The 23,481-nt window shown below is 49.7% G+C and overlaps 8 protein-coding genes across 8 annotated transcripts; 4 read left to right on the forward strand and 4 right to left on the reverse strand.

The window, feature by feature from the left end:
- Positions 1 to 382: 382 nt before the first annotated feature.
- FIBRA_06752 (uncharacterized protein) lies at positions 383 to 1,573 on the forward strand (the record flags this gene model as incomplete). Its single annotated transcript, XM_012328464.1, has 1 exon — positions 383 to 1,573. The coding sequence occupies one exon, from the start codon at positions 383 to 385 to the stop codon at positions 1,571 to 1,573; it is 1,191 nt and encodes a 396-aa protein (XP_012183854.1).
- Positions 1,574 to 1,718: 145 nt separating this feature from the next.
- FIBRA_06753 (uncharacterized protein) lies at positions 1,719 to 3,161 on the reverse strand (the record flags this gene model as incomplete). Its single annotated transcript, XM_012328465.1, has 6 exons — positions 1,719 to 2,167; positions 2,219 to 2,346; positions 2,400 to 2,515; positions 2,565 to 2,645; positions 2,696 to 2,908; positions 2,958 to 3,161. 6 exons carry the CDS (start codon positions 3,159 to 3,161, stop codon positions 1,719 to 1,721), a joined length of 1,191 nt encoding a protein of 396 aa, XP_012183855.1.
- Positions 3,162 to 3,295: 134 nt separating this feature from the next.
- On the forward strand, positions 3,296 to 6,040 carry FIBRA_06754 (uncharacterized protein; the record flags this gene model as incomplete). Its single annotated transcript, XM_012328466.1, has 14 exons — positions 3,296 to 3,377; positions 3,432 to 3,499; positions 3,559 to 3,684; positions 3,746 to 3,973; positions 4,031 to 4,192; positions 4,244 to 4,546; positions 4,605 to 4,669; positions 4,738 to 4,897; positions 4,947 to 5,078; positions 5,131 to 5,335; positions 5,387 to 5,463; positions 5,515 to 5,676; positions 5,728 to 5,844; positions 5,903 to 6,040. 14 exons carry the CDS (start codon positions 3,296 to 3,298, stop codon positions 6,038 to 6,040), a joined length of 2,025 nt encoding a protein of 674 aa, XP_012183856.1.
- A 423-nt stretch (positions 6,041 to 6,463) lies between these two features.
- On the forward strand, positions 6,464 to 9,511 carry FIBRA_06755 (uncharacterized protein; the record flags this gene model as incomplete). Its single annotated transcript, XM_012328467.1, has 11 exons — positions 6,464 to 6,940; positions 7,000 to 7,190; positions 7,238 to 7,372; positions 7,425 to 7,517; positions 7,579 to 7,651; positions 8,113 to 8,523; positions 8,580 to 8,770; positions 8,819 to 8,953; positions 9,008 to 9,100; positions 9,150 to 9,222; positions 9,278 to 9,511. 11 exons carry the CDS (start codon positions 6,464 to 6,466, stop codon positions 9,509 to 9,511), a joined length of 2,106 nt encoding a protein of 701 aa, XP_012183857.1.
- Positions 9,512 to 9,628: 117 nt separating this feature from the next.
- Positions 9,629 to 11,718, reverse strand: FIBRA_06756 (uncharacterized protein; the record flags this gene model as incomplete). Its single annotated transcript, XM_012328468.1, has 9 exons — positions 9,629 to 9,756; positions 9,809 to 9,994; positions 10,046 to 10,242; positions 10,293 to 10,334; positions 10,389 to 10,532; positions 10,582 to 10,705; positions 10,760 to 11,396; positions 11,452 to 11,577; positions 11,623 to 11,718. The coding sequence occupies 9 exons, from the start codon at positions 11,716 to 11,718 to the stop codon at positions 9,629 to 9,631; spliced, it is 1,680 nt and encodes a 559-aa protein (XP_012183858.1).
- Positions 11,719 to 13,319: 1,601 nt separating this feature from the next.
- Positions 13,320 to 14,793, reverse strand: FIBRA_06757 (uncharacterized protein; the record flags this gene model as incomplete). Its single annotated transcript, XM_012328469.1, has 11 exons — positions 13,320 to 13,495; positions 13,552 to 13,603; positions 13,653 to 13,671; positions 13,729 to 13,894; positions 13,947 to 13,986; positions 14,037 to 14,117; positions 14,178 to 14,200; positions 14,254 to 14,366; positions 14,420 to 14,564; positions 14,615 to 14,719; positions 14,781 to 14,793. The coding sequence occupies 11 exons, from the start codon at positions 14,791 to 14,793 to the stop codon at positions 13,320 to 13,322; spliced, it is 933 nt and encodes a 310-aa protein (XP_012183859.1).
- A 2,577-nt stretch (positions 14,794 to 17,370) lies between these two features.
- FIBRA_06758 (uncharacterized protein) lies at positions 17,371 to 18,721 on the forward strand (the record flags this gene model as incomplete). Its single annotated transcript, XM_012328470.1, has 7 exons — positions 17,371 to 17,417; positions 17,474 to 17,602; positions 17,655 to 17,910; positions 17,970 to 18,043; positions 18,100 to 18,199; positions 18,251 to 18,523; positions 18,575 to 18,721. The coding sequence occupies 7 exons, from the start codon at positions 17,371 to 17,373 to the stop codon at positions 18,719 to 18,721; spliced, it is 1,026 nt and encodes a 341-aa protein (XP_012183860.1).
- A 127-nt stretch (positions 18,722 to 18,848) lies between these two features.
- FIBRA_06759 (uncharacterized protein) lies at positions 18,849 to 23,273 on the reverse strand (the record flags this gene model as incomplete). Its single annotated transcript, XM_012328471.1, has 13 exons — positions 18,849 to 19,607; positions 19,655 to 19,665; positions 19,725 to 19,758; positions 19,812 to 19,962; positions 20,011 to 20,056; positions 20,129 to 20,224; positions 20,277 to 20,366; positions 20,419 to 20,828; positions 20,877 to 21,072; positions 21,125 to 21,143; positions 21,205 to 22,511; positions 22,564 to 22,660; positions 22,713 to 23,273. 13 exons carry the CDS (start codon positions 23,271 to 23,273, stop codon positions 18,849 to 18,851), a joined length of 3,777 nt encoding a protein of 1,258 aa, XP_012183861.1.
- Positions 23,274 to 23,481: the final 208 nt, after the last annotated feature.

Raw genomic sequence — 23,481 nt, forward strand, 5'->3', positions numbered from 1 at the left:
GGTGCGTGGGCCAGTTTCCTCTTTTCTGGAAGATCCGCCGTCATGTTGGGCCTGTGGTTCAAAAAATTACTGAAATAAGATATTTTACTACGCAGTTCATTGTCTGAGATGTCTGAAGGTGCAAGACACGGTACAACATAGGACGTTACTGTTCTAGTGGTCTGTTACTCACCTCTCTCTTTAGGCAATGGGCAGACTATCTTTCAGCAAGCCACATGCCGGAGATAGTGCAATTAGGGACGATCTTCTCTGCTTACAGCGAGGACAACATTTCAGTTTGATCATGTTAGGGCCAGCTACCGTCTTCTGTGGCCCGCTCAAGTGCATATCGAGTATTTAGAGCAAGCAATGAAAAGTCAGACAGATCACCCTCGTTGCCAACATGTTCTCCGCCACTTGCACCCTGAGTCTCCTCGCACTAACGCTGCCAACAGTGTTCATATTCTTTATTCTGCGCAAGCAGTCCAAGTGCAACATCAGTCGTGGTCGGAGGCTAACCAAAGTCAGCGATGCCTATGCTCTCTTAAACCCTCCGCTCCCACTTGCATGTCAGCTCCAGGCCAGAGCGATTGCGAATAAGCATCTGAAGCAGACATTCAAAATAAATTCTACGTTCGTCGACGATAGTGTCGATGTCCATGCCGCGTTTACGAAGAAGGCTCTGAGCCTTATTTCTGTCCGGGAGGTCCTTTGGAATCAGATTGCACAAGTTGCACTTGAGACCGTGCAATCGAATCTATCTCATTTGGAATCCAATCCCCACCACATCCGGTTCGACACATTTATCCAAAGAATCACAATTCGTATCATTACAGTGTCACTCCTCCACGGTGACCCATCCGTGATGCATCCCCACGATATCGATACCGTCGCACGCAATATCAACAAGCTTTGGATTCTTTCCAAAACCACAGTGAACATTCCCGATACTCTTGTGGGGGAAATCAACGATCATCTTCGGCGCTGGCTCCCTACATCACTAAAACAAGAAAATCCACTTGAATACCTCATCCCCACCTACGAGACGACGTGGCGAGTTATTGCAGCTCTAGTTGCATACACTTACAGCGAAAATTCAATTCGACTTGCCCTGCATTTATTTCTTGAAAACCCATCCTCATCGCAATTCACTCGGTTCTGTGATGAACATCCAAGTACCGAAAGCATTGTAAAGGAGACATTACGACTGCATCCTCCCGTACGACGCATCTCCAGAGCTGTGGTGATAGGTTCATCCCTGAGCCAGTTGTTCTGTCACCGCACCACTCTGGCAGCGGACATCGAGGCGATTCAAAGGAGCGACGTCTGGGGACCTACAAGGCATGAATTTAATCCCTGGCGCCACCAATTCTCCACAAAAGAGCAACGGAAGACGATGCTACCGTTTGGTACAGGGCCGCTGTCATGCATTGCCAAAGAATGGGCACCGCGTGCGGTGGCCATCATTGCTGCTACGGTGTTAGAGGAGGTTAAAGTGCATAGGCAGTTCGTTTTGGTCATGGGCCCTTGCATGGGCCAACGGGAAGGTTGGGATGGATGGACGATACAATTAGGTGGCACAAATAATATGTGATAGAGATGTGTTTACTAAAGGCTTCCTGCATGGTATAGAAAAGGTAGCATCACGTCAATTTTCTCATTCAAGAAGGCTGGTATTAGCCCAAATTCATAGCAGCAGCTACAGTGTAATCCACAGGTATATTGCTGAAAGATTGTCCTCATACTAACCCTACGCATGTTCTCACTTCCTTCATGGTAACTTCAGAGAGTTCTCTTGCTTTCGAGATACCTGCCCGAGCGACGGAAGACAGATACTCTGTCTCCCCCTTGAGTTTCTCGAACTCTGCTCGAGGCCTTCTCATAACTTCTTCGACAGCTTCAGTTACATCTGCCTTGAGCTTGCCGTGGCCCTTGTCATGATATCGCGTTGCAACTTCTGAAACTTCCTTGCCGGTACAGGCCGCTAAGATTGTTAAAAGATTTGTAGCACCAGGTCGTGCTTCCGGATCATACGTAACACCGACAATAGGATCAGTGACAGCTCCTCGAATCTTTGCTTTGATCAGAGCTGCGTTGTCAGTCAATAAAATGCGAGACTGAATGTCGGGCGATGATTTCGACATCTTGGCTGATGGATCCCGTAACGAAAGCACTCTTGGGGAAGGAGCTATGCAACTTGTGAATTGTTACAAACGTGAATATGTTGAATCAAACGTACTTTGGACATGTTGGGGCAGAGGGAAGAGCGGATGTTGTGATTTAAAGGTTCTATTGAAGTTGTCGGCTAAATCACGACACAGCTCGATGTGTTGCTGCTGGTCCTCACCAACAGGCACATGTGTCGTTCTGGTTCAGCTGCCGTAAGACATTAGCGATATATGATGACAGGTATAACTCACCTATAGATGAGGATATCAGCGGCTTGCAGGACTGGATAAGTGAACAATCCGGCATTGAGCATAGATTCGTCTACTTCAGACTCATCTCTCGCATTGCGTGATGTAGCAAGCCTAGACTAACGGCGTGTTCATCAGACAAAGACAACAACCGAGGTCGGAACACACCTTCCAAGTAGTCATTCTACGTAGTTTTCCCATAGGGGTTATACAGTTTAAGATCCACGCTAACTCGGTATGATGCGGATTCTGAAATGGCGCTCAGTGACGCAACCTGCAAGACAGCGGTTCTTGCTCACTTCGTCTTGGTGGAATATGATAGAGCGATTGGGGTCGAGACCGATAGCCAACAGCACAGCCAACATCTCTCTCCGCGCGACACTGAGCGCGTGAGGGTCTTGAGGTAGTGTGAGAGCATGCCATCCGACAATAGAGAAAATGAGCTGGTCGTCTAGTGGAGCTTCTCGCTGCAATTTGACCCAGTTCAAGAGTGCTCCGAGGAAATTACCCAGCTGAAAAGTACATAAGTGGCACAGTAATTTCGAGCAGAACAAACCTTACGTGAGGTATACCGGTTGGTTGTATCCCAGAGAACACGACCCGCGCAGTTTTTGTTGTGGTGTCATTAACTGGCTCGCCGCGATTGGCTGAACTGAATTGTCTGTCTCTGGCTCTCCTGAACGGTAGAGCGGGATGATAGCGTATACGGGGTTCAAGACAGGATGTCGAAGAAGAAACGCCTCGAAGACGGAATAGCAGCGACATTCTCCACGCCAACAAGCTTTACGCGACGCGCTCGGGTCCGCAAACTACTCTATACTCGTGACCTCCACTATCTCGTGCCTGTGCACTCAATTCAGGCGAAGTAGGATCCTCTGCGTTTCTTGTCCTCAAAAGTCATGGAGATCGACCAACTTTTTGATATTCCTGGCGGGGACGAGTTCGAGGACGTTACACAGCTTTTTGCTGCAGCCTCAGAGGGTGAGCCGATCCGTGGCCTCTGGTCGGTTCCTTCACTGTGATCGCTGGAATTAGATATGGATTCGGAATCCCTCTTTTTGATGGACGGGTTCACGCTCATGGATGCCATGGGTGCATTTGAGGTAAAACATTATTTATGAATGTTTTTTCGCCGTTTGATATTCACCCCCATCGTCTCCAGATTGGAGAACCTCGTATGGACAGTGGCATGCTTCTCGAGCAGCAGCATCACCCATCGTTCAATCCTTCTACATTAATGCTACCCGAGGAGGTGTGCTGGATAATAGAAAGAACATTTGCGTGCGAGGTGAATGATGATAGCATCCTGGACCTTCCATGCCAATATATGTATTTACCTGTTACTTCAGATGGAATGGCATACTGGAAATATGCTTTCTCAAACTGTTTTTACATTGCTCTATGTGCACCATTTAAGCGCTCTCAATCCCGACTTCGCGCCTCACCTCTTAGACCAGAGATCAGATACAGCACGTCCTCCGGAACTTGTCACTCTGGTCTTACGCGCCGCAGTCTTCGCATTGTTGAAATCATGCGACTTTAGTTGGCGTGAACTCTCTAAGGGAAAAGTCCATGAGGTCAGTATTCTATCTGTTCATCGCATCTTTGTCTGTATGTAGCGCGAGTCCATCTAGATCGAAGATTGGTTCGGTGAGAAATGTGATGTGTCCCTTTTAGAAGGCGTCAACAGCGATTTCGTTATCAACAAACTCGACGATGCTTGTACTTGGCTGCGGCATTCTAACATTGCGACACACAAGGCCAATCTCCTGTGTGATAGACTCTTGCTGCGTCAAGTGCGTATACTTGATAATACATCACTATACTCTACTTTACTATGATTATAGGCCATGATGCGAATATTCAAGCTGGCATTCCCTCTAAATGCTCCAGAATTACGGACTATAGCTATAAGTGCGCGAGGGATACTGCAAAGTATTCGCAATCAAGTTGTGGAACCACCAAGCCCGGAGTCTCCAGCTTGGCATGTCTTAGACCCTTACATCAGTCGACGGCTCTCCAACTTCATGCCAGTTCGTGTGATACCACTAGCACCTCAAAATGATATATGGGATTCCGTTGATCATCTCCTTGACGGTCTGCATGAATTGAGCCAATTGCTCGAGAGTCCCTACGTGGTTACATGGGAGGTATGATATTTGAGATCCTCTCCCTGTGACGAGCATAGCTGACGTGTGCAGATCGTAGGTTCCTTGCGGATTTGGTCCCCTCATAATCGTCCACATTGTGCATATCTACGATCCCTGGTACAGGTATGTCAGCAGTCTCTCCCCATCCAAGCGCCCATACATAGACTTCCGCAGTCTTCAATCTTTGATAGAAACTTGATCTTTGGAAAATACGCTCCAATATGGCTCATCGATCGTTTCTTTCATGAAGCAGTAGGGTTATCGTATGGTGCAGTCTTGAAAAGTCTGAACACTGGCGGCAGTGCAGCTGCCGATCTGCTGGTGCAAGATATGGAGCGTCGAATGATCAAGGTATGACTACCTAGAGCATAACATTTATTGGATCTGACCTCAATCCGAGCTCCTCGTCGCACAAATCCGGTGTCACTGGCATAATCCACCGAGGAGACGACGGCATCTAGCCAAATCTGTTCTTCAATGGCATGAGATACACGACCTGTTTCTTCAGTTGCATTCGTACTGTGCACCTACCGTGAGCTAAGTTGCCTTCGCTTGGAGACAGTATTCTTCATCCCTACGCGTAGTCTTCTAGTGATCGGAAAGTTACGGATTGTCTTCCAAAAATTGCACTCATGCGGCGGCTGTCTGCGGCACGAGAGGTCATTCTCTCAGGCTTTCAACAGGATCTGTACGGACCAGAGGAGATTCCCATCGCTTACTGGTTTGCCACTCGAGTTTTGGAAGAACATCTAGTATGTATAGACGAAATCTCTGATCTTGTCCAAAATGGTAGGCTTTGGCCAATCTTAAAGGGGAATGTTATCTGACGCGATTATTCAGGGGACGTGGCAGATGAGATAACCTTTCAACGGAGATTCCTTACCGCACTTCAAGTGATGTTGATGGCTATGTGTGTGGTAAGAATATCTTCTTTAGCACACGTCGTACGTCCTCATGCACTGTAATAGCTCACATACAAGCCATCGACACAATCATTGGATAGAACGCATCTCAACTTCAGAAAGCGATACAAATGGGCTCTTTCTCCGGCATTTCATAGCCTGTCTCCTGCGCACCCCCTCCCTGATTTGCAGCAGTTTAGCCCACACGTGATAGAGTTACAACAGGTTGTAAAATGCTTCGCATTGCCTCGCATGTACACGAACTAATGACGACTTTAGCACACGTGCTACTCCCCAACTGATGCCTTCAAACTGGCTAGGGATATTTTACAAGATCTCATCTGTGCTGAAAGCCCTCCCGGTTTGTCTGGACGCTGGCATAGTCTCCGCCAAAAGGTACAGTATTTATTTTGATGTCAGTCACGTCATGGATCTACTCATGACCTTGCTTTAGTTCGTTCGTGAGCTGACTTGCCTGTGCGAACGCTCATTGTCAGCAACCTCCGGAATCGGTACCGTTTTTACTGACCAAAGACGATTAAAATGGCAGAATCGTAGTCATCCGTGGTTCCCAGACTTCCTCGTCGACTGACGTGTGTGTTTATGTGTAAAATGCAATTTTTAAAGAAATATCTGCATAGATGTCGACTTGGAAGTGTTTCATTCAGGCCATAGCTCTGATACTGAACACGCCTCCGGTGCTACGCCACGATCTTGTCTGCTATACGAGAATAAGCTTTGTGAAGTACTTCACAGCTATATCGGCGATCTGATATCAAGCTTAGACATGATTGTTTGGACAGTTGCGCTATACGGAATTAGTTGTCTCGAAGACTCTAGATACTCGTGCTGAAAAACGACTCGGGTTCGACGACGGACTTTCTACAGCACTTGCCATTTTGGGCGAAAAGCTTGCACCGCCGCGGCTGGCCATTACTGAGCTGCTCTAGTGACGTCGACTCGTATCTCAGGTTTCACACGAGAAGCCATCCACAAACCTTTGAAATCTCTGCGAATGTCCGTTCGGAAACGCAGCCAGTCGCCTGTACTCATAGGACGACCCAGTGCCCACCATCCGTCCGTGACACTCTTTGACACTATAGCTGTCGAAGTTGCAGGCTATGAAACCAATCCAAGGCGTTCCAAGCGAGGCAGATTCTCAAACACTACTTACAAAGAAGAATCCGACGAGGATGAGAAACCTACGGCCTCTTCTAGCTTAGCTCCCCGCCGTCGACTCTCCGAGCCATCAACACGGCGTGCGACTGAACGCGGCTCTAAACGTAAATCCACAAATTTGAAAAAGACAGATGGGCGCAGCGATTTCCTTCGGAAAATCAAACCAATACCACAAACATTAGATGTTCCCCACCCTGCTCCTTCGCGATGGCAGGAAACGTATGATGCAATCAAAGATATGCGTTCCAGGACCGTCGCGCCCGTCGATACGATGGGTTGTGGCCGGGCACAGCTGGGGGAAACTATTCCAAAGGTAAAATATCGCATGGAATCTTCCTATTCACTCTGCGATTGAATCACAGGCCATCGTAGAATCAGCGATTCGCAACGCTCGTTTCTTTGATGCTGTCATCTCAAACAAAGGACGAAGTAACATCTGCTGCCGTGGAAAAATTGCGCGAAGCAGTGGGCGGCAGCTTGAGTGTCGAGGCCGTGCTGAGAGCTGATGACCATATCATATCGGATGCAATCTGTAAGGTTGGTTTCTGGCGGCGCAAAACACAGTGTGTTGAATTTAATTCAATGCATAATGGTACTAATTTGGATATAGGTATATAAAGCGAACTACACAACGGCTACATGATGACTTTGACTCTGATGTGCCGAAGACAGTCGATGAGCTGTGTTCACTGCCAGGAGTGGGTCCAAAGATGGCATTTCTCGCTCTGCACGTTGCTTGGAAAGTGTGGGTGCGAATACTGATATATACTGATTTGGCTTTAACCAAAATTAAGCAGAAATGCTGGTATTGGTGTCGACGTACATGTTCACCGCATCACTAATAGATTAGGATGGCACGCTCCTCCAACGAAGAATCCGGAAGAGACACGGTATGTAAATCTCTCGACTCTATGTCACCTCCCATGCCTGATTTGAACTTGTGTGGATCAGACTTAACCTTCAGTCATGGCTACCAACCGAGCTCCGGCCAACATTCACGGGTCTTTTGGTGGGATTTGGGCAGGTAAGGACTTAAACTTTTGCCACGGTTATGGACAGCTAGAACATTCGTTTTGAGACGATCTGCCTACCAATTGGCCCCCGTTGCCAGTCATGTCAGTTAAGTGACGGCTTATGTCCAAGCGCACAGAGCTCCAATAGCTCGGAGTCCTTGAGTCAACGAGCGGGTCCGAGTATCCAGATTTCTTTAGACACTTGAGTATGGTAGTCATGACTTTTGCGCTAAGGATACCATGTAATACAGCAAACAATTTTACACTAAAACATCGCTATATCACCTGAGGTCAAACGAAATGGCTTGAACACCGTGCCTTCCTGATTAGGTTGTACGCGGTCCTGCGCACCTAGACCATCGCGGCGCCGCAACCTCGATCGTACGTCCTCGTTGCCACGCTTTTGCTCAGGGCTACCAAAAATCGAAATTGCTGCTTTACATCCTACACGCTTTTTTTTCGTGCTCTCAAGCCGGATACAATGCCTGTTCTAAAGAGGAGCGCGTCGCCTCTCGATCCTATGCATATAGTCGCGTCCCATACTACTGTGCGACGTTCAAAGCGACTGAAATTAACCACAAAATGTGAAGACGAGGCATCAGATACACTCATCACAGTAGACGGCTCAAGTAGTGTCATAAAAAAGGAGGACACTGTGAGCGGGATAGATAAGGTGAAAGTGCATCGTAGGTCAACGAAGCGGACAGGAACAGCATCACCTCGTAAACAGAAGCCTATACAGCAAGCATTGGACGTACCGCATCCTACTCCTCCTCGGTGGCGCGAGGTGTATGATACAATCAAAGACATGCGCTCTCGTAAAGTGGCACCGGTGGACACGATGGGGTGTAACAGGGCGCAGGATGAGGAGACAGTACCTCAGGTGATTACATTGCCATATGTGTTTCTTTCTAGATAGCATGCTGATCGTATGGCTAGAATAGGCGATTTGCGACTCTAATATCTCTCATGTTATCGTCTCAAACTAAAGACGAAACCACTTTTGCTGCAGTCACGAAATTGCGAGAAGTAGTAGGCGGAGCTTTAAGCGTCGAGGCCATCTTGAATGCTGACGACAGTGTCATCTCGGAAGCTATATGTAAGGTTGGATTCTGGAGACGGAAAACGCAGTAGGCTTCATGCTCTTTCGACAAGATGAGATACTAAGAGAAACTCAGGTACATCAAGCAAACCGCCGAGCAGCTCCGGGACAGGTTTGACTCGGATGTACCGAAGACAGTGGACGAGCTGTGCTCCTTACCGGGCGTTGGTCCTAAAATGGCTTTTCTAGCTTTACAAGACGCGTGGAAGTTGTATGTTTGCCGCTGCTGCTTTCCGTATCAACAGTGTTGAAGACATATTTGTAGAAATGCTGGTATTGGTGTAGATGTACATGTGCATCGCATAACCAACAGATTAGGATGGCATAAACCACAGACCAAAACACCAGAAGAGACTCGGTATACTTATACTGTTGATCCAAGAATTGTCTTTCTGACATATATGCAGATTGAACCTTCAATCATGGCTGCCTTTGGAACTTCACCCTGAGATAAACAGCTTGCTCGTGGGCTTTGGTCAGGTTTGTGAATTTTGATTGTTGCTAGGATACTGAATTGCTAATATGATGCACTCAGACGATTTGCATGCCCGTTGGCCCCAAGTGTAATGACTGTTCACTTCGTGAAGGGCTATGTCCTAGCGCTCGGACTGTGAAGAGCAAAAGCAGGAGCAGAGGGGTCGTCGCTGAGGTTGCCGGCAGTCTATCCGGACCTAAAGTAGAGATCGGTATCGAGCCAGAGGTCAAGATAGAGCTCTCAGATACCACCGTACGTCTTGAGGAAAATACCTCAAGATCTCAGCTTGAATGAAGGGCAGCAACACGCCGTACAATGCGTATCTGTTCTCATCTACATCGCGATATCCTATTTCAACTGTACAGTTCATGGGTTGCTGCTTGTCTCTGTGCTGCCCGTTTATCATTTTATCTAAAGAAGATTCAGTGACATGTCCCAGAAGCCCTTCTCCAAACGTGTACATTGCTCCCAGACTCTGTGCCACTCTTCGAATCTCTTCGGCGAGGGCGGCTCTGCAGCACCAATCCCTTCGATTGTTTCTAAAACGTTTATTCAGGACTGACGAAGATGTAGCATCAACACGAGCCTTACGAAGTCCAAGTTTTACTGCAGCTTGATAGTCTTCGCCGGAGTAGTCCTCGATCCACTTTTGGTACGGATTACCGTCTAATACGACCCAGCTATCTGGCTTGGATGCTTCTTTCTTTAGCCATAATCCTACCTCACCGTATCCCAGTAGACAGGCCGCTAGCGCCATCACCAGCGTAGAGCTGTCGCCTATAGCAACGGTGTAAAGTCTATGGCACGAAAAACTAGTCAAGGGCTCACCGCTCAACCCGACATCCAGCAGATAAGCACCATAGGCAGTCGTCGCAGGTGATTCAGGTGTATTCAACAGCTCTTCTTCGCTTACTCCCCATTGTGCGCAGAAGGATTTGTGCATTGAGACCTCGGTAATTATGTGGATTATAGTCCTAGTGGCCGCTTGTATAGACCCAAAAGTAGACGACTTTGTGGCCAAAAGTCTGTGCAAGGATGTTCAGATCAGCAGAATCCACGTGGGTGTGGTAAGTACCCATAGGCTCTTGCATAATATTTGAGATACAGGTAGTCTTGTCTGGAAAACATACGATATGAAGTTCTGGCTTCAGTCATCGGAAGGAAGACGCACTTGATGAAATGTAAAAAGCATTCTCGTCGCAGCGTTCCCATCGCAAGTTGTTTCACGAAATCGTGCTGCACATACGCCTTCCAGATATCCTTCGTAGACTCGATCAATGTCCGAGTGAGGGGATGGGGGTTGGTCTCTGATGGTCTGTAACGAATTCACTACGTATACATGATTCTGGCGGGACAAAACTCACAGTGGTACACTACGGGGGATGATGGGGTGCATGTGGTTGAGAGGTCCATGACCGCTTCCGATGGGGAAAGCAGTCTCAATTCCTAGGTGTGTGTACAAGGTTGCTACACGTGTCGCTTCCGAAACTAATGAACGTCAAATGACAACGTTATCAACTCCATACCACTACTGTCACAGACCTGTTTTTCCGCGGCTAATGGCGCATGCTAATGCAGCGGAGAGCGTGCAGCCCGTTCCATGAGTACTCTGCGACTCTATACGGGGTCGTAGGAAGAGTGTGATAGCTTTGTGTTCTTGTAGGACATCTACCACCAAAACGCGCGAGGACAGGTCGGGCTCGGCAACTTGTAGAATCTCCATGTTTTCCCCTAGAAGACCCTCGCGAACAACTTGGACATGGGGATGGGCAGCTATTACCTGGTCCACGTCTGAGATTGTCGTGGTGATATGTCCGCCCTTGAGAAGGACAGCTTTCGGACCGAGGGAGAGTAAATTTCTGGATGCTACAAGCATATCCTCTAGATTTTCGACTTTCGAAGGGAGACCTCGATGAGAGAGCAGTAGGACGGCTTCCGCTTTATTGGGGGTTATCAAAGCCGCCAGTGGGAATAGGGTCGAAATCATTACATCGACGGCGTCAGGCTGCAGAAGGGTGTGTCCAGAGGTAGAGACGCAGACGGTGTCGCATACCAAAGGAGGTACAGAGTCGCCATAATGGCTCTGCAGTGTCTCGGCCACAGCGCGCGTAACCCCAGCATCCGAGAGCATGCCCGTCTTGATTGCTTTGATCGAGACATCACTCAGTACCGAGTGCAGCTGTAGCACACGCTGAACATCGCGATCATCAAGATCCAAATGAGCTGCAACGTACCTGTTGCTTGACAAAGTCCGGTGGGACTGGATGGACGCCTTGGACACCAGTCGTGTTCTGCGCCGTGAGAGCAGTGATCACACTCGTTCCGTAGCACTGGAGTGCCGTGAAAGATTTGAGGTCTGCCTACAAAGACCGGGTGAGCTGCCAGCGGATTTCTGATACTCATACCTGAATGCCGGCTCCTCCACTGGAGTCCGAGCCCGCTATCGTCAAAACTGCTGGATAGTCCACCTGGAGATCGGGATTCGCCTGCGGTAACGTCATCGCTAATATCAAACACTCAAACTGCAGAGTTAACGGGCTACTTGTTCGACGGCTCTCAAGGTGAGAGCGGACTCAATGATACTAACTACTGGGGCCCGTCACGGTTGGAGCGCACGAACGGTGGGAGAATGTTGTGAGAATGACGGCAGGATTTGATCCACTACTTATGCCTCGAAGAAATTGGTGTGTGGTGCGACGATAGCATTCGAATGATAAGTAAAATTGGGCTTCTGGGCTATCGACTCGGAGCAGCATTCAGAGCAACACCGCATAAGATGACGACGATATGATGTTCTGGGAATATATTATCACCGCCCGATCGTCATGCGTGTGTGGTGTAATGGTAACATAGGGTCTTCCCATGGCCCTGCCTCGGGTTCGATTCCCGGCGCACGCACCGATGTTTGTTTTTGTTGCTGATGACCAGCACTTGGTAAGTAACTCTTCCTCATTATTTCAGTGAATGTTGATGTCTGGACTTCATGACCCTCAGGTTTGCCACTGCAATGGTATGATCACAATAGGTATGCTTCATGACATAGTGTGAAGTGATGGTCTGAACCTAGTATGTAATACTAGCCTGCTGAACCTGAACTTTCTAAATGTGAAGAGATGGCCTACACCTGGACCTTCCTCAATCGAAGGCATTATTTCAAGATATGAGTTCATTCAATTGGCACCTGATTCACAGGCAATAGGATATGAGAATTCTTAAAATTATCCTCTTATTGTAATGAAGACATGTTATAAGCAGCTTTTCTCATATATCCTGAACTATGATCATCAATCAGAAGCAAAATAAGATGCCAGTAGAGTCAAAATAAAATGTTCACTTGAAAATATTCAAAGTTCTGAACATGACCGAGAACAACCAGAAAAAAAGAAGGGCCCAACCGGGAATTGAACCCGGGACCTCACACATTGAGGTCACGTGACGTGACCGGGAAAATACCCGAAGCGTGAATCATACTACTAGACCATTGGGCCGATATGCAGGATCCGAATTATTTGTACATAATCATAGGAACGCATCACTAGGCGGAACTTCCATGGGTCAACGACATAAATGAGACGAGTTTACAATGCACTCTATGCTGCCTCATGACACCGCATGATACCACTAGCGATGCAAGTAGAAATGAAATCGTTGATTCGGAGATGTCTGTCCAGCTTTGAGGTGTAGTCGAAGGACCAGATGCTGGATATCTGTCCGCTCGTCCTTTGTGGTACACATGCTCCAAGTTCCTCCACAGGCGCGAGCTGTAGATACGTTACTTTCCGTCTTCAATCAAGCTTTCCATTGACAATAAGTGGCACTCAAACCTATTCCGTGGCCGCAACAGAGTGAGAGCTCGATGTTCACGAGAGTTACTCCGTCGATTGTGTCGCCATTAGCCACTGCACTAATACATGTACGTGCCCGGGAATACCACACTCCAGAAGTATGCACTATACTGAGTAAAAGAGCGACAATATCGAATCAATCCGCAAAACCTTTCATACATGAGATCGGTTCGAAAAGACCTTACTCTAATGCCATATAACAATATCTACGGCAATCGTCACAAAAGTCCGAATTGTCCTTCAGATGTTCGATCGCTTCATCTCGAACCACCGTCAGCGCCCGACCAGCCCTTCTCAACAGCCTGGTCGGATTTGTCGATCCCACCTAGTGAAATGTCGCCATTCCATGTGGGAGCGGCACCCAAGAGACGACCGGGGTGGAAGACGTTCATGACCACCATCGCAAATGTGATCATCATAGCGTCCATGACAACTGAAAGATTGATATTACATCGACGTTCAGAGGGCTCAAAAACTGCGTTAACGCACCAAAGTATCGCTGCGTGTGGATAACGTAGCCGTTCCATCCACCAGCAAGTTCCTAAGAGAGGAAATCAGCCGATGTCCTGACAAAGAAAGCGTGGACATACAATAGTACGGTACCATGATCTGTCAAACAAGGTGCACGTTCAGCATCAACTGAAAGCAAGACACAGTGACACCCACCGGAGATAGATGCACAGACTACTGAACACTAGCGCAGCTAGCATCTGCTTCATGCTCTTATCCAGGGCGTATGGTGTCGGCTCAGATGCCCGAGAATTGACGGGACGATCGTAGAGATATCGCAGCACGAATTCCGAGGCGAGAAGCATGTAAAAGGTGATAGCGGCTGCAAGAGCGATCGTAAATATATATGAATTCTAGAACGTAGCTCCGCTTACCCATCTGGAAAATGATTCCGGCCAACATGATATCGCTGCCCTGTAGCGGAGTGTCAGAATTGTGCGGACAGGTACCATGCACCGGCTTACAGCAGTGGGGCTCTTGCCTGAATTCACCGCAGCGGATGCGGCACCACCACCCAGTGCTTGAATGATCAATGCGATAACATCCTAGAATCAGCCATGAGTAATCACGCCCATCAGCTAGAACTTGATAAGACAGCGACGTACGCAGCTGCAGAACACGATAGTGTCTACAATAGAACGCTCAGCTGTTGGTATAGACATCAAAGTGATTTGAACGTACACCATTTGGCACTAAGGCGACTGTACTGCTGGCCTAGTCGACGAATGCACTGCCCCAGCATAACGAAGCTGGCTGCAACAAGCGGAGTAGGCGCAAGGATCGTACAGACAATCCTGCAAAGTCGCTGTCAGGCGGAAGACGATCTAGAACGACGGGATCCACTCACTGCATAGTATATGGTGTGTTGAGGAGCACATTATAGCTCGACCACAGCCTTCCCGCCCAGCCGACCAACTCAAGAATACCACAGAAGCATATGGTGGGTATGAGCCACCATAGCCGATAGCGAGTTAGCTGAAACAGATGCGCAGCTGGGCACAGATCAGCCTCTCGCCGAGCACGTACGATGGGGGACACAGACCCGTGGACAGTCCAAACAAAACGAGGAAGAGGTAGCCAAGCCATGCGTCGGGGGTGTATCCATACGGCGACTTCAAAGAGTGGCCTGTGTTCTTCGTAGCGTCGACTGCAAGTCAGAATCAATTCAGCCTTCCCTTACGAGGCGACATCCTAATGGTCGCCAGTACCTTCCGATGCCATCGTCCTATTACGGAGGCGTCAAGAATAAGGTAGACAAAGAACAGGGAGCAGAAAGAAAGAAGGCGCTATTCTGACCTCACGGTGGGATTCTCCGCTCTTTATACGATATGTACGGAGACGAGTCTCTAGATCGCTGACCGACAAGACGAGATAACGCTGACCGTCGGAACTCCGCGAATGCATCCTCGGCGCGGTGAGCGCAGCACCACCAAGTGGCAAGGGCACGACAGGTGCGTCAAAATGGTGGTGCGGGATCAGTGATCTGTTGTAGTGGGACGTCAGATTGCCGCCAGATTGTGAAACAAAAACAGGCAAGTGCAAGTGCACACTGTGCCTCCTTTGACTTGTCCTCGCTAGCCAAGCAACCATTGCGGTGCCCCGTGCTTTACAAGCTCAGAGTTGAGTATTTTCGCCCTAGCTAGCGTCGCAGCGTCGCAGGAAGCAAAAAAGCAGCAAGGCACACCAGCCGCCCGACGATTTCAAACTCAGCGGCCCGAGGCAAGCGCTCCGAGTCGTCGTAATGCGCCGGTCGATCTGGACGCAGTGCTGCGCTCTCGCCGGGTCTCCGACATAGAAGGAGAAGTGTTAGGATCGTGTCGCGAGCAAATCGAGCACCTACGAGAGCTCCTCGACGGTTGGCGAACAGAAGACCTGGGGTGGCGGGACCGGCATGTTAGGAAGCAATAGCCAACTTGGCGACAGATCGGATCTAAGTCTGAAGCGGAGCAGAAGGAGTGCGCGCCCCACTGTGCACCATGGTCTACGGGCGTGCCTTGTCGAGATTACATCTCGCGTAAGCTAACTCTTAGTCGCAGATCCTCATGGAATCCAGCCTCACTCACCTTGCATTGCTCTTGACACAATTTCTTTGCGCACTGATGCCGGCCCCTGCGTGCGATAACGGCCGATGACAATCTGTGAGAGCACGCAAAAATGTCGGCGCGAGCCACCGGGCTCCTGAAACAAAGCTGACATACCGCAGCTATCCAGCTTCCAGGCGTCCACTGCGGCGGCTGCACGGCTGGTATGCATGCGTGTACACGCGTACTGGACAGTTGTTTGGATATCTATCCCAAGCCGGACTAAATCCCCCTGCCATATCGATTCACGCGGCGACCTTGCCTTGGCAGCTGGCTCTACTTCATCCGTGTGGCCATAAGTACCTGGCACCCGCGCAGCCAGACGATGGCTTTAGTGCTGCGATCTGTTGTCACATTCGGCAGCATCTAAAAAGTGCACTTGGTCTTTGTCCTTACTTATCGCAGACGGCTCAGCCCCACATTGAAGTTGTTCCAGAGTTCATTTCTGATTTTCTCGTACGCCTGGTGAGTGCCGTGACGATGATTTCAGACTAGCGCTGGGCATCCAAGGGGACAGCCACGATTCATATACGCCTGCTGAGGTAAATACCGTCTGAGATCGAGGGGTTCCTGTCGACTATTCGAAGATCTCTAGCCCCTGGGGAGCTCTCAGCAGATTTTTCAGCTGCGTGTCGGGCAAATTGACTGATTCGTGATGTTCACGTTGTTATATATTGCAAATCCTTGAGATACATAATGTGAGAAAGTCATATCTTGAAACGAGAATATATGCGCATATACTTATATGATGATAAGGTATTATCACTCCATAAACAAAGGGAGGGGCATCTTCCCAGTCACCGCGCAGGCCATTTATAGTCACACAAGTGCGGAGAGTACTCACGGTGAAGGCATGTCATATTGTAGCACAACATAAGCCGAGGTCCTAACATACACCGGTGTGGGGCGGACTAGCATGATGTTCTTAACATACATGGATTCACAACCACCTTTTCAACTATTGGCGCAACCGACGCAGGTGAGTGTCCTTGACCTCAGACTATTCATGAATTGATCTCATACCCATACAGTTCACGTGGTCGTAAAATGATCTCCCCCCCCCGAAGTACAGTCAACATGTACAACTTTCGGGTCAAGTTTGGAGGATGGATTGCGGTTTTCTCTGTCGTCGATGTGCATTTAGACACTGTGACGGAGGGAGAGGCTCGTGTCGAAAGAAAGAAAGGATAAAGAAAATAGGATCGATGGAACCTAAAGCGTTGCTAGTCTTGGATGTATGCGCGTCACGAGGTATTCAAGATGGAGGAGCGCCACCCAAAACCATTCCGAAACTAGCGGCTGTGTAGTGTTTGTTTCAGCAGATCCCCGAGGGTCAGGACGCATGGGCTGCGGGGTGAATTGCGGGGTGAATTTGCGTGCAGCAGCAGAGAGAGAGGACCCAGTGAGCTCGACATGGAGTGCGATGTGCAGTGATTGAGAGGAGAGGGAGTGTGGTCAGGTCAGTCAAGGCGAGAGCGACACAGACGAGGCGGGAAGGCGGTCCGACGCGGTCCGATGGAATTAATCGGACCTGGGGCGGGCGTGGAATGCGCGCATCCCCCAAGAGGCAGCGATCTCCCCAGGCCCATGGCCTCCCCGCCCACCGTCCGAAAAGCCCCGCACCCTCAGCCTGTTCCGAATTCTCGCTATATATGCTACTCCCCTCCCCGTCTCCCCGCTTCCCCCCCTTCCTACCTCTCTCACCTCACCTACAGCCATGTCCGGAGAGGAGCCCCCAAGCACCGACATTATCACCCTCACCCGGTGCGAGTTCATCGACCCATATCTTGGATCCCTCTGACCAGACGCCATTCGTGCAGCCATGTCTTGAACGACCAATTCAGCCTCGGGCCAGCTGCAACTGGCGATCTCACACTCCTCCTCACCGCCATCCAGACTACATCCAAGTTCATCGCCACCAACGTCCGCAAAGCGCGTCTCATCAACCTGTAAGTCCCTCTCTCTTCCTCTTGTCCGCAATTCGCACCTACCGTCCTCCAGCGTCGGTCTCGCCGGCGAGACCAACGTTCAGGGCGAGGAACAGAAGAAACTTGACGTCCTGTCCAATGACATCATGGTCAACTCCCTCCGCGCCTCCGGCAAGACCGCCGTCCTGGTCTCTGAGGAGCTCGAGGAGGCCATCATCATCGAGGACAGGTACAAGGGCAGCTACTGCGTCGTCTTCGACCCCCTGGACGGCAGCAGCAACATCGATGCTGGTGTGAACATTGGCACCATCTTTGGTATATACCGCATCGTAAGCTATAACTATCCTTGCCATCTCGCCTCCCGCTGATTTATCGGCCGGTCGCGTAGAAACCTGGGTCTAAAGGCTCTCTTGAGGACGTGCTAAGACCAGGCAGTGAGATGGTCGCAGCCGGATATACCATGTCGGTCCCACCCCACCCCATTTTCTGATTCTTCGCTCACTTATCACCCACTGTAGGTATGGCTCGTCCGCGAATCTCGTACTCACAACCGGCCATGGGGTCAACGGCTACACTCTCGACGCATCGCTCGGAGAATTCATTCTGACGCACCCCGACGTAGGTTGAGACTATGGAGTGCCGTAAACGCGGATCTGACCTTCGTCCCAGATCAAGATTCCTCCGCGCGGCAAGATCTATTCTTTCAACGAAGGCAATTCGATGTACTTCAACCCACCGGTGATCAACTATCTGAACAGTATCAAGTACCCGCAGTCTGGCAAGTCGCCCTACAGCGCGCGGTACATCGGCTCCATGGTGGCGGATGTGCACCGCACACTTCTCTACGGCGGCATCTTCGGCTATCCTGCTGACAAGAAATCAAAGAGCGGCAAGCTGCGCATCCTGTATGAAGCCTTCCCGATGGCGTTCTTGACCGAACAAGTACGTGCCTCCACAAAGCGACCAAAATCTTGGCTCATCCACATTCTACAGGCTGGCGGGCTCGCGACGACGGGTACTCAGCGTATCTTGGACATCATCCCCACCAGCATCCACCAACGGTGCCCTGTGTTCCTGGGCAGCAAAGATGACGTAGAGGACGTCATCAAATTCCATGAGCAGGTGAATGGATCGGTCTGAGCGCAGTGTCGTATGCCAAGATAAGCAGTATCACGTAGCTGTATACTATCACTCGTTGTACTATCCGTGTATCAATACGACCCCAAGCAATGCCACGAAATTTTGAAAAAGTACTTGCGTGGGGACCTCACTTCTTCACCCACCTATCGAAAACATCGAATATCACGCCGAGTACTATCAGCCCAAAGCTGCCCGCACCAAAGATGTCTCGGTTCTCGCGTGATATCCTCCACGCCAGCCAGGCCCGGCGCAGCGCTCCGCTCAGCACGACCTGCGAAAACACGGTGTCCCGATTTCCCGGGAGCAGCTCCTGGCGGGTCTGCCACGCAAGTTGCCCGACGTCTTCGCGCATCCGGTACGTCCTATCGCCTTTGATCCGGCGTTCGGCATTCGTGGCCAGGATAACGCCTAGTACGACCTCCTCTTCCGAGACGAACGTCCCCGGCTTCGGCGAAAGCGAGTGCATCAGCGCTATGCACCGAAGCTCGGACAGGTACGTCCGGAACAGAGGCAGCACATCCTCGCAGCTAGGCTGCCCGAAGGGCCCAAGACGTGACTCGAGCAGCGGCAGCAGCTTCATGGAAATGTTGTCTGAAAGTGGTGTTGACGCAATTGCGATGGAAGGCACGAGCACGGGGCTCCGCGTGGAGGGCGGGAGCGGGTTCAGCTTGATGCGACGATACAGCTTGCCGAGTGCCCGATCGGACTGGTAGCAGTCGGCCAGCGGATCGCTGATATTGTCCTCGTCGGCGTGCCAGTCCGGGCTGTATGGTAGGAGCTTCTTGGGCGCAGTGCGGCTGTTGACCGCTCTGCCGGTCTTTGGGTAGTCCACTGCATCGCTGCACAGTCTTGCAAGCTCGATGCAGCGTTTATCGAGACTTCCCTCCTACGACGCGGTTAGCCGCGTCACCCGGGGAAGATACGTCAACCAACCTGGGACTGGTCTAATGACGGACAAACGTATAAGAACAGTTACTATATTCATTGACGCGAAAGTTCGCACCAGCAATAACTAATCTCCGAACTGAAAGCAGACCCTGTGATTCATAAGGGGTAAGTGAGCCCATTGCCCGCTGATGGAGATGCGTACCAATACATCTGAATGCATATACTCCACGATAAAATCGCACACGTCATCGAACGTAAACTGTCGCGGTGGAGGCTTCTCATCTGGATAGGCAGCCGGGGGAACGTGTAAAACTGGAAGAAGTTGACTATAGTGGAAGACGTAGTATAAATCGCTGCGAGCAGTATCAGTACAATATGCATAACATCGACTGAGATCATACCCATCGAGATCTCCACCACCGAGGCAAGAGGCCAAGGATCGACAGCCTGTGTGTCGGGTATGATAAATGCGAATCAGGAGTACGACCAGTTAACCCGCATCGGCTAGCATGAACTTACCCACTGTTGGTAACACAACCACATTCTTCATATGCTCAAAGAGACATATCTGGCCATCGGGTACGTCAGGCTTGCCTATCGCAGTCACACGCTGGACTGTTTGCAATAGTTCAGCATTCCACCCCAACTTCTTGTCGTGCGCACGCACCATCACCCGGATGAACTGTAGGGCTTCTGGTTATGAAACAAAGCCCCTTCAGCCAAATCGGTTTCGCATCTGGAGATTCCTGGACACATGCTAGACGATTACGTCATAGAGAGCTTGCGTCCAAGTCGGGTATGCGACATACCGAATATTTGTCCATTTTTCAGCTGATACACAGAATGACCTTGCTTGGTATAAGCGGGCCCTTCATCTGCGACGCCCACGAGCAAATATGAATTTGGGACAGGGATTCTGGCGCGGGTCTTCAAGTCTCGCAGGACATGCTGGATTCCGTATTCTCGCAGTCCAAGAAAAAATGGGTCATTGAGAACGTTCTCCGCTAGAATTTGGCTTCCACAATCAAGGCCGATATCCAGGAGGCGCTGTAAAAGGAAAGGTAGACGATACTGAAACCCTAAGTGATGGCTCTGCAAGAGCTCTAAGTACTTTTCGGAAGAGTCTCGCGCCATGTACGTTGTTCTCTTAGCTTCGTCTTGCAGGTTCTCAAAGACTTCATCGCGGACCTCCCGATCTTCTAGGATCGTCACGGGATCACTACAACGGGTCAGTCAATAGTCCACTCGAGTAGAATTTCGCATTCACCGTGTCAGATAGGCTCGCCTAGGCCCGTGGAATGCTTCTGCGATGTGGAGAGACTGGATAGGGTTGTTCAAGTGAGCGCAGAACAACTTTGCACGGCATCCGTCGCATCGATGGGGTTTAAATTTCCTCATCTCGGGCCGCAAACAAAGCTTCCGACCTTTGAGCTGCCTGTCCACAGCAACCACGCCTTTATAACCTGTGCGTGCCATGAATGAAAGACACTAAACATGATTTGCCGAAAAAATTACCAATAAATCTAATTTGGAACTAAATGTCCGTGCCACTATTAGCCATGTAACATGCATTCTAGTCCCGCTTGGAGACTTACAGCAGAGGGTTTCACCCCATATGCTCTGCGTTCTGGCTCTTCCTCACACATTCCCTCCCAAATGGCATTTGCCAAGTCTTGTGAGATCCTACCCAGGCCGTCCACATGGGATTTGGGGTTATCTCTGTCCTCGAGAATCTCCTCGATCTCCTCCCATTCGTCCTCAACAACCTGTACAGAAAAGTACGTCGATGTGAATGCTTGACCGATGCGAGCAGCATATTTCGCTGGGAGGGCTATCTCAGAGAGGTCTCCTAGCCTGCGCCTGATTTCCTCCGCGGTAATAAATTCACGGACTTCTTGACCATTCGCGTTCCGTGATACCCGTTCAAACGGATTAACAAACCAGAAAACATGGTCGCCCAAGGAAGAATTGGAATATCCCAGCAATTCGAACACCCTGCTAGCGATTTGGAAGCCGCCTTTCAGGATGGTGCCAACGCGGTCTTGTAGAAATGAGGCACCGTCTACCTCTTGATCGAGGCGAAAATGGGACCGGTTTTCATCCACAAAATCAACGCGAATGAAGCGATCCCTATTTTCCCAATACTCTCGAACGACGCTATTGGACTGCAGTCGAGAGGGACCTTCTAAAATCATGCGAGTCGGAGTAAAGGTGACATGATGACACGTGAATATATTCTTATCAGAGCGTTGCTGGCCGAGAGACATTGTCCTTTCCCCAATGATACGAGCAAGGTATCGTCTATGGTCCACGATAGTGCGAATGTTCGGAGACACAGGGGCGCCTTTGAAGTCCTGTAACACACTTGCTGCAATAGATGCCTGTTCACGATGCAATTTTTCAATATCAGGCCGCAAAGCACTGAGTTCTTCAGTATTCAGTGATCCATTGTAAAGCAGAGCTGTTAGCTGAAAGGCAAATGGCCAATCTCGATCAAATACTTGCATCCAGGCACGAGCTTTACGAAGCCTATCCACGGAATACATGCCGAAATTGATGGCCTCCAACGACTGGCGGCGGATAGGGAAGCCAGCTACTTTGCATTGTTCATCAAAGCGCTCCCATTCGCCCTGGGTCGGGAAGCATATGCGCACATGCGTAGTAAATGGAGCAACTCGACGATGTATTTCATCAAGCATTGTGACGCGTCGCCTCAAATAGCCACGGTCCGTGTAATTGCTCTTGTAGTCCGTGGTGTTGCCCTGCGGGTCAATCTCATCAATTTCCAAATACTGGTCTACGTCCTCGTCATAAGCGCCGAAGTGGCCCTCTGAATCATCGAAGAACGCATAATTAGCCGGCTTCTCGAATTTGGGCCTCCCAATCAAAGAAAAACACGCGACTGTCGGAAACATTGGAAAATCAGCATCGATGACTGAGCCGAGGTGGCTTACATGGATGGCCAACGTCGTACTCAATCCAAACGTGATCGACGTCTGCAAAGTCAATTACGATATACGCATCAAGCTGACGTGAGCTTGGATCTTCGAGCTAGAATGACCCTATGAATGATAAGAATATTATGAAAGAAAATGAACCGCACCTCGATTCTAACGTTCTTCTTCTTATAGTCTATTGCAACCCATGACTCTGATACACCCCTTATAGGATATGTCCATTCCGCAGAGAACGAGGGACGAGGAGGACCGGGCGCAAATGGATAGAATAACATGCCTAGCTGAGTTATATCTACTCGAATGTGTTCTCTCAGTGCATCTACCTTGGAATCGCGTAGTTCCTCCAACGCCGGGTCGATGTATCTGGCCTTGCTTAAATAACTCACGATCTTGCGAGATGCCACACGTTCAGAACGGCGGAGGTAGATTGCACCCTTCTCGATGGGAATTGAGTACTTGTGAGCAGAAAGCCATTGAAAAAGCCGGCTGTGGAGATCGTAGGTTTTTAATTTGGGCAGAGTTAGAGTTCCCGTCCCTTTGTTCTGTACACCACGGCTTTCGTCCATGTCCAAGACAACTTTGAAGTTGATAGCGCGGGCGTGAGGGTCAGGTTGCTGGAACTCGTCACTATGCAGAACGTTCGCAATTGCCCTGCGCACATCATACACGGTGGCTGTGTAGGGTATTCTGGAGAGATGGATGTCCATGTATCAGTTGGATCGGTGCACTCGGTAGGGTAGGGAGAAAGGGTTAGGGAAGAACAATCGATAGCATAGACCGCATTTATAGTTGGAATTGGACATGGTGGGGTCTGCCGGACGAAACTTAGTTGTCGCTCGCTTTCTATTGGAAGCTCTCTTGTAGGTTTATCGAGATAATCTATGGGCGTTACGAGTCGTTAGCTCTCGATCTGAG

This window comes from Fibroporia radiculosa (genome assembly GCF_000313525.1).
Source record: "Fibroporia radiculosa TFFH 294 genomic supercontigs, scaffold8592, whole genome shotgun sequence".
Lineage (NCBI taxonomy): Eukaryota > Fungi > Basidiomycota > Agaricomycetes > Polyporales > Fibroporiaceae > Fibroporia > Fibroporia radiculosa.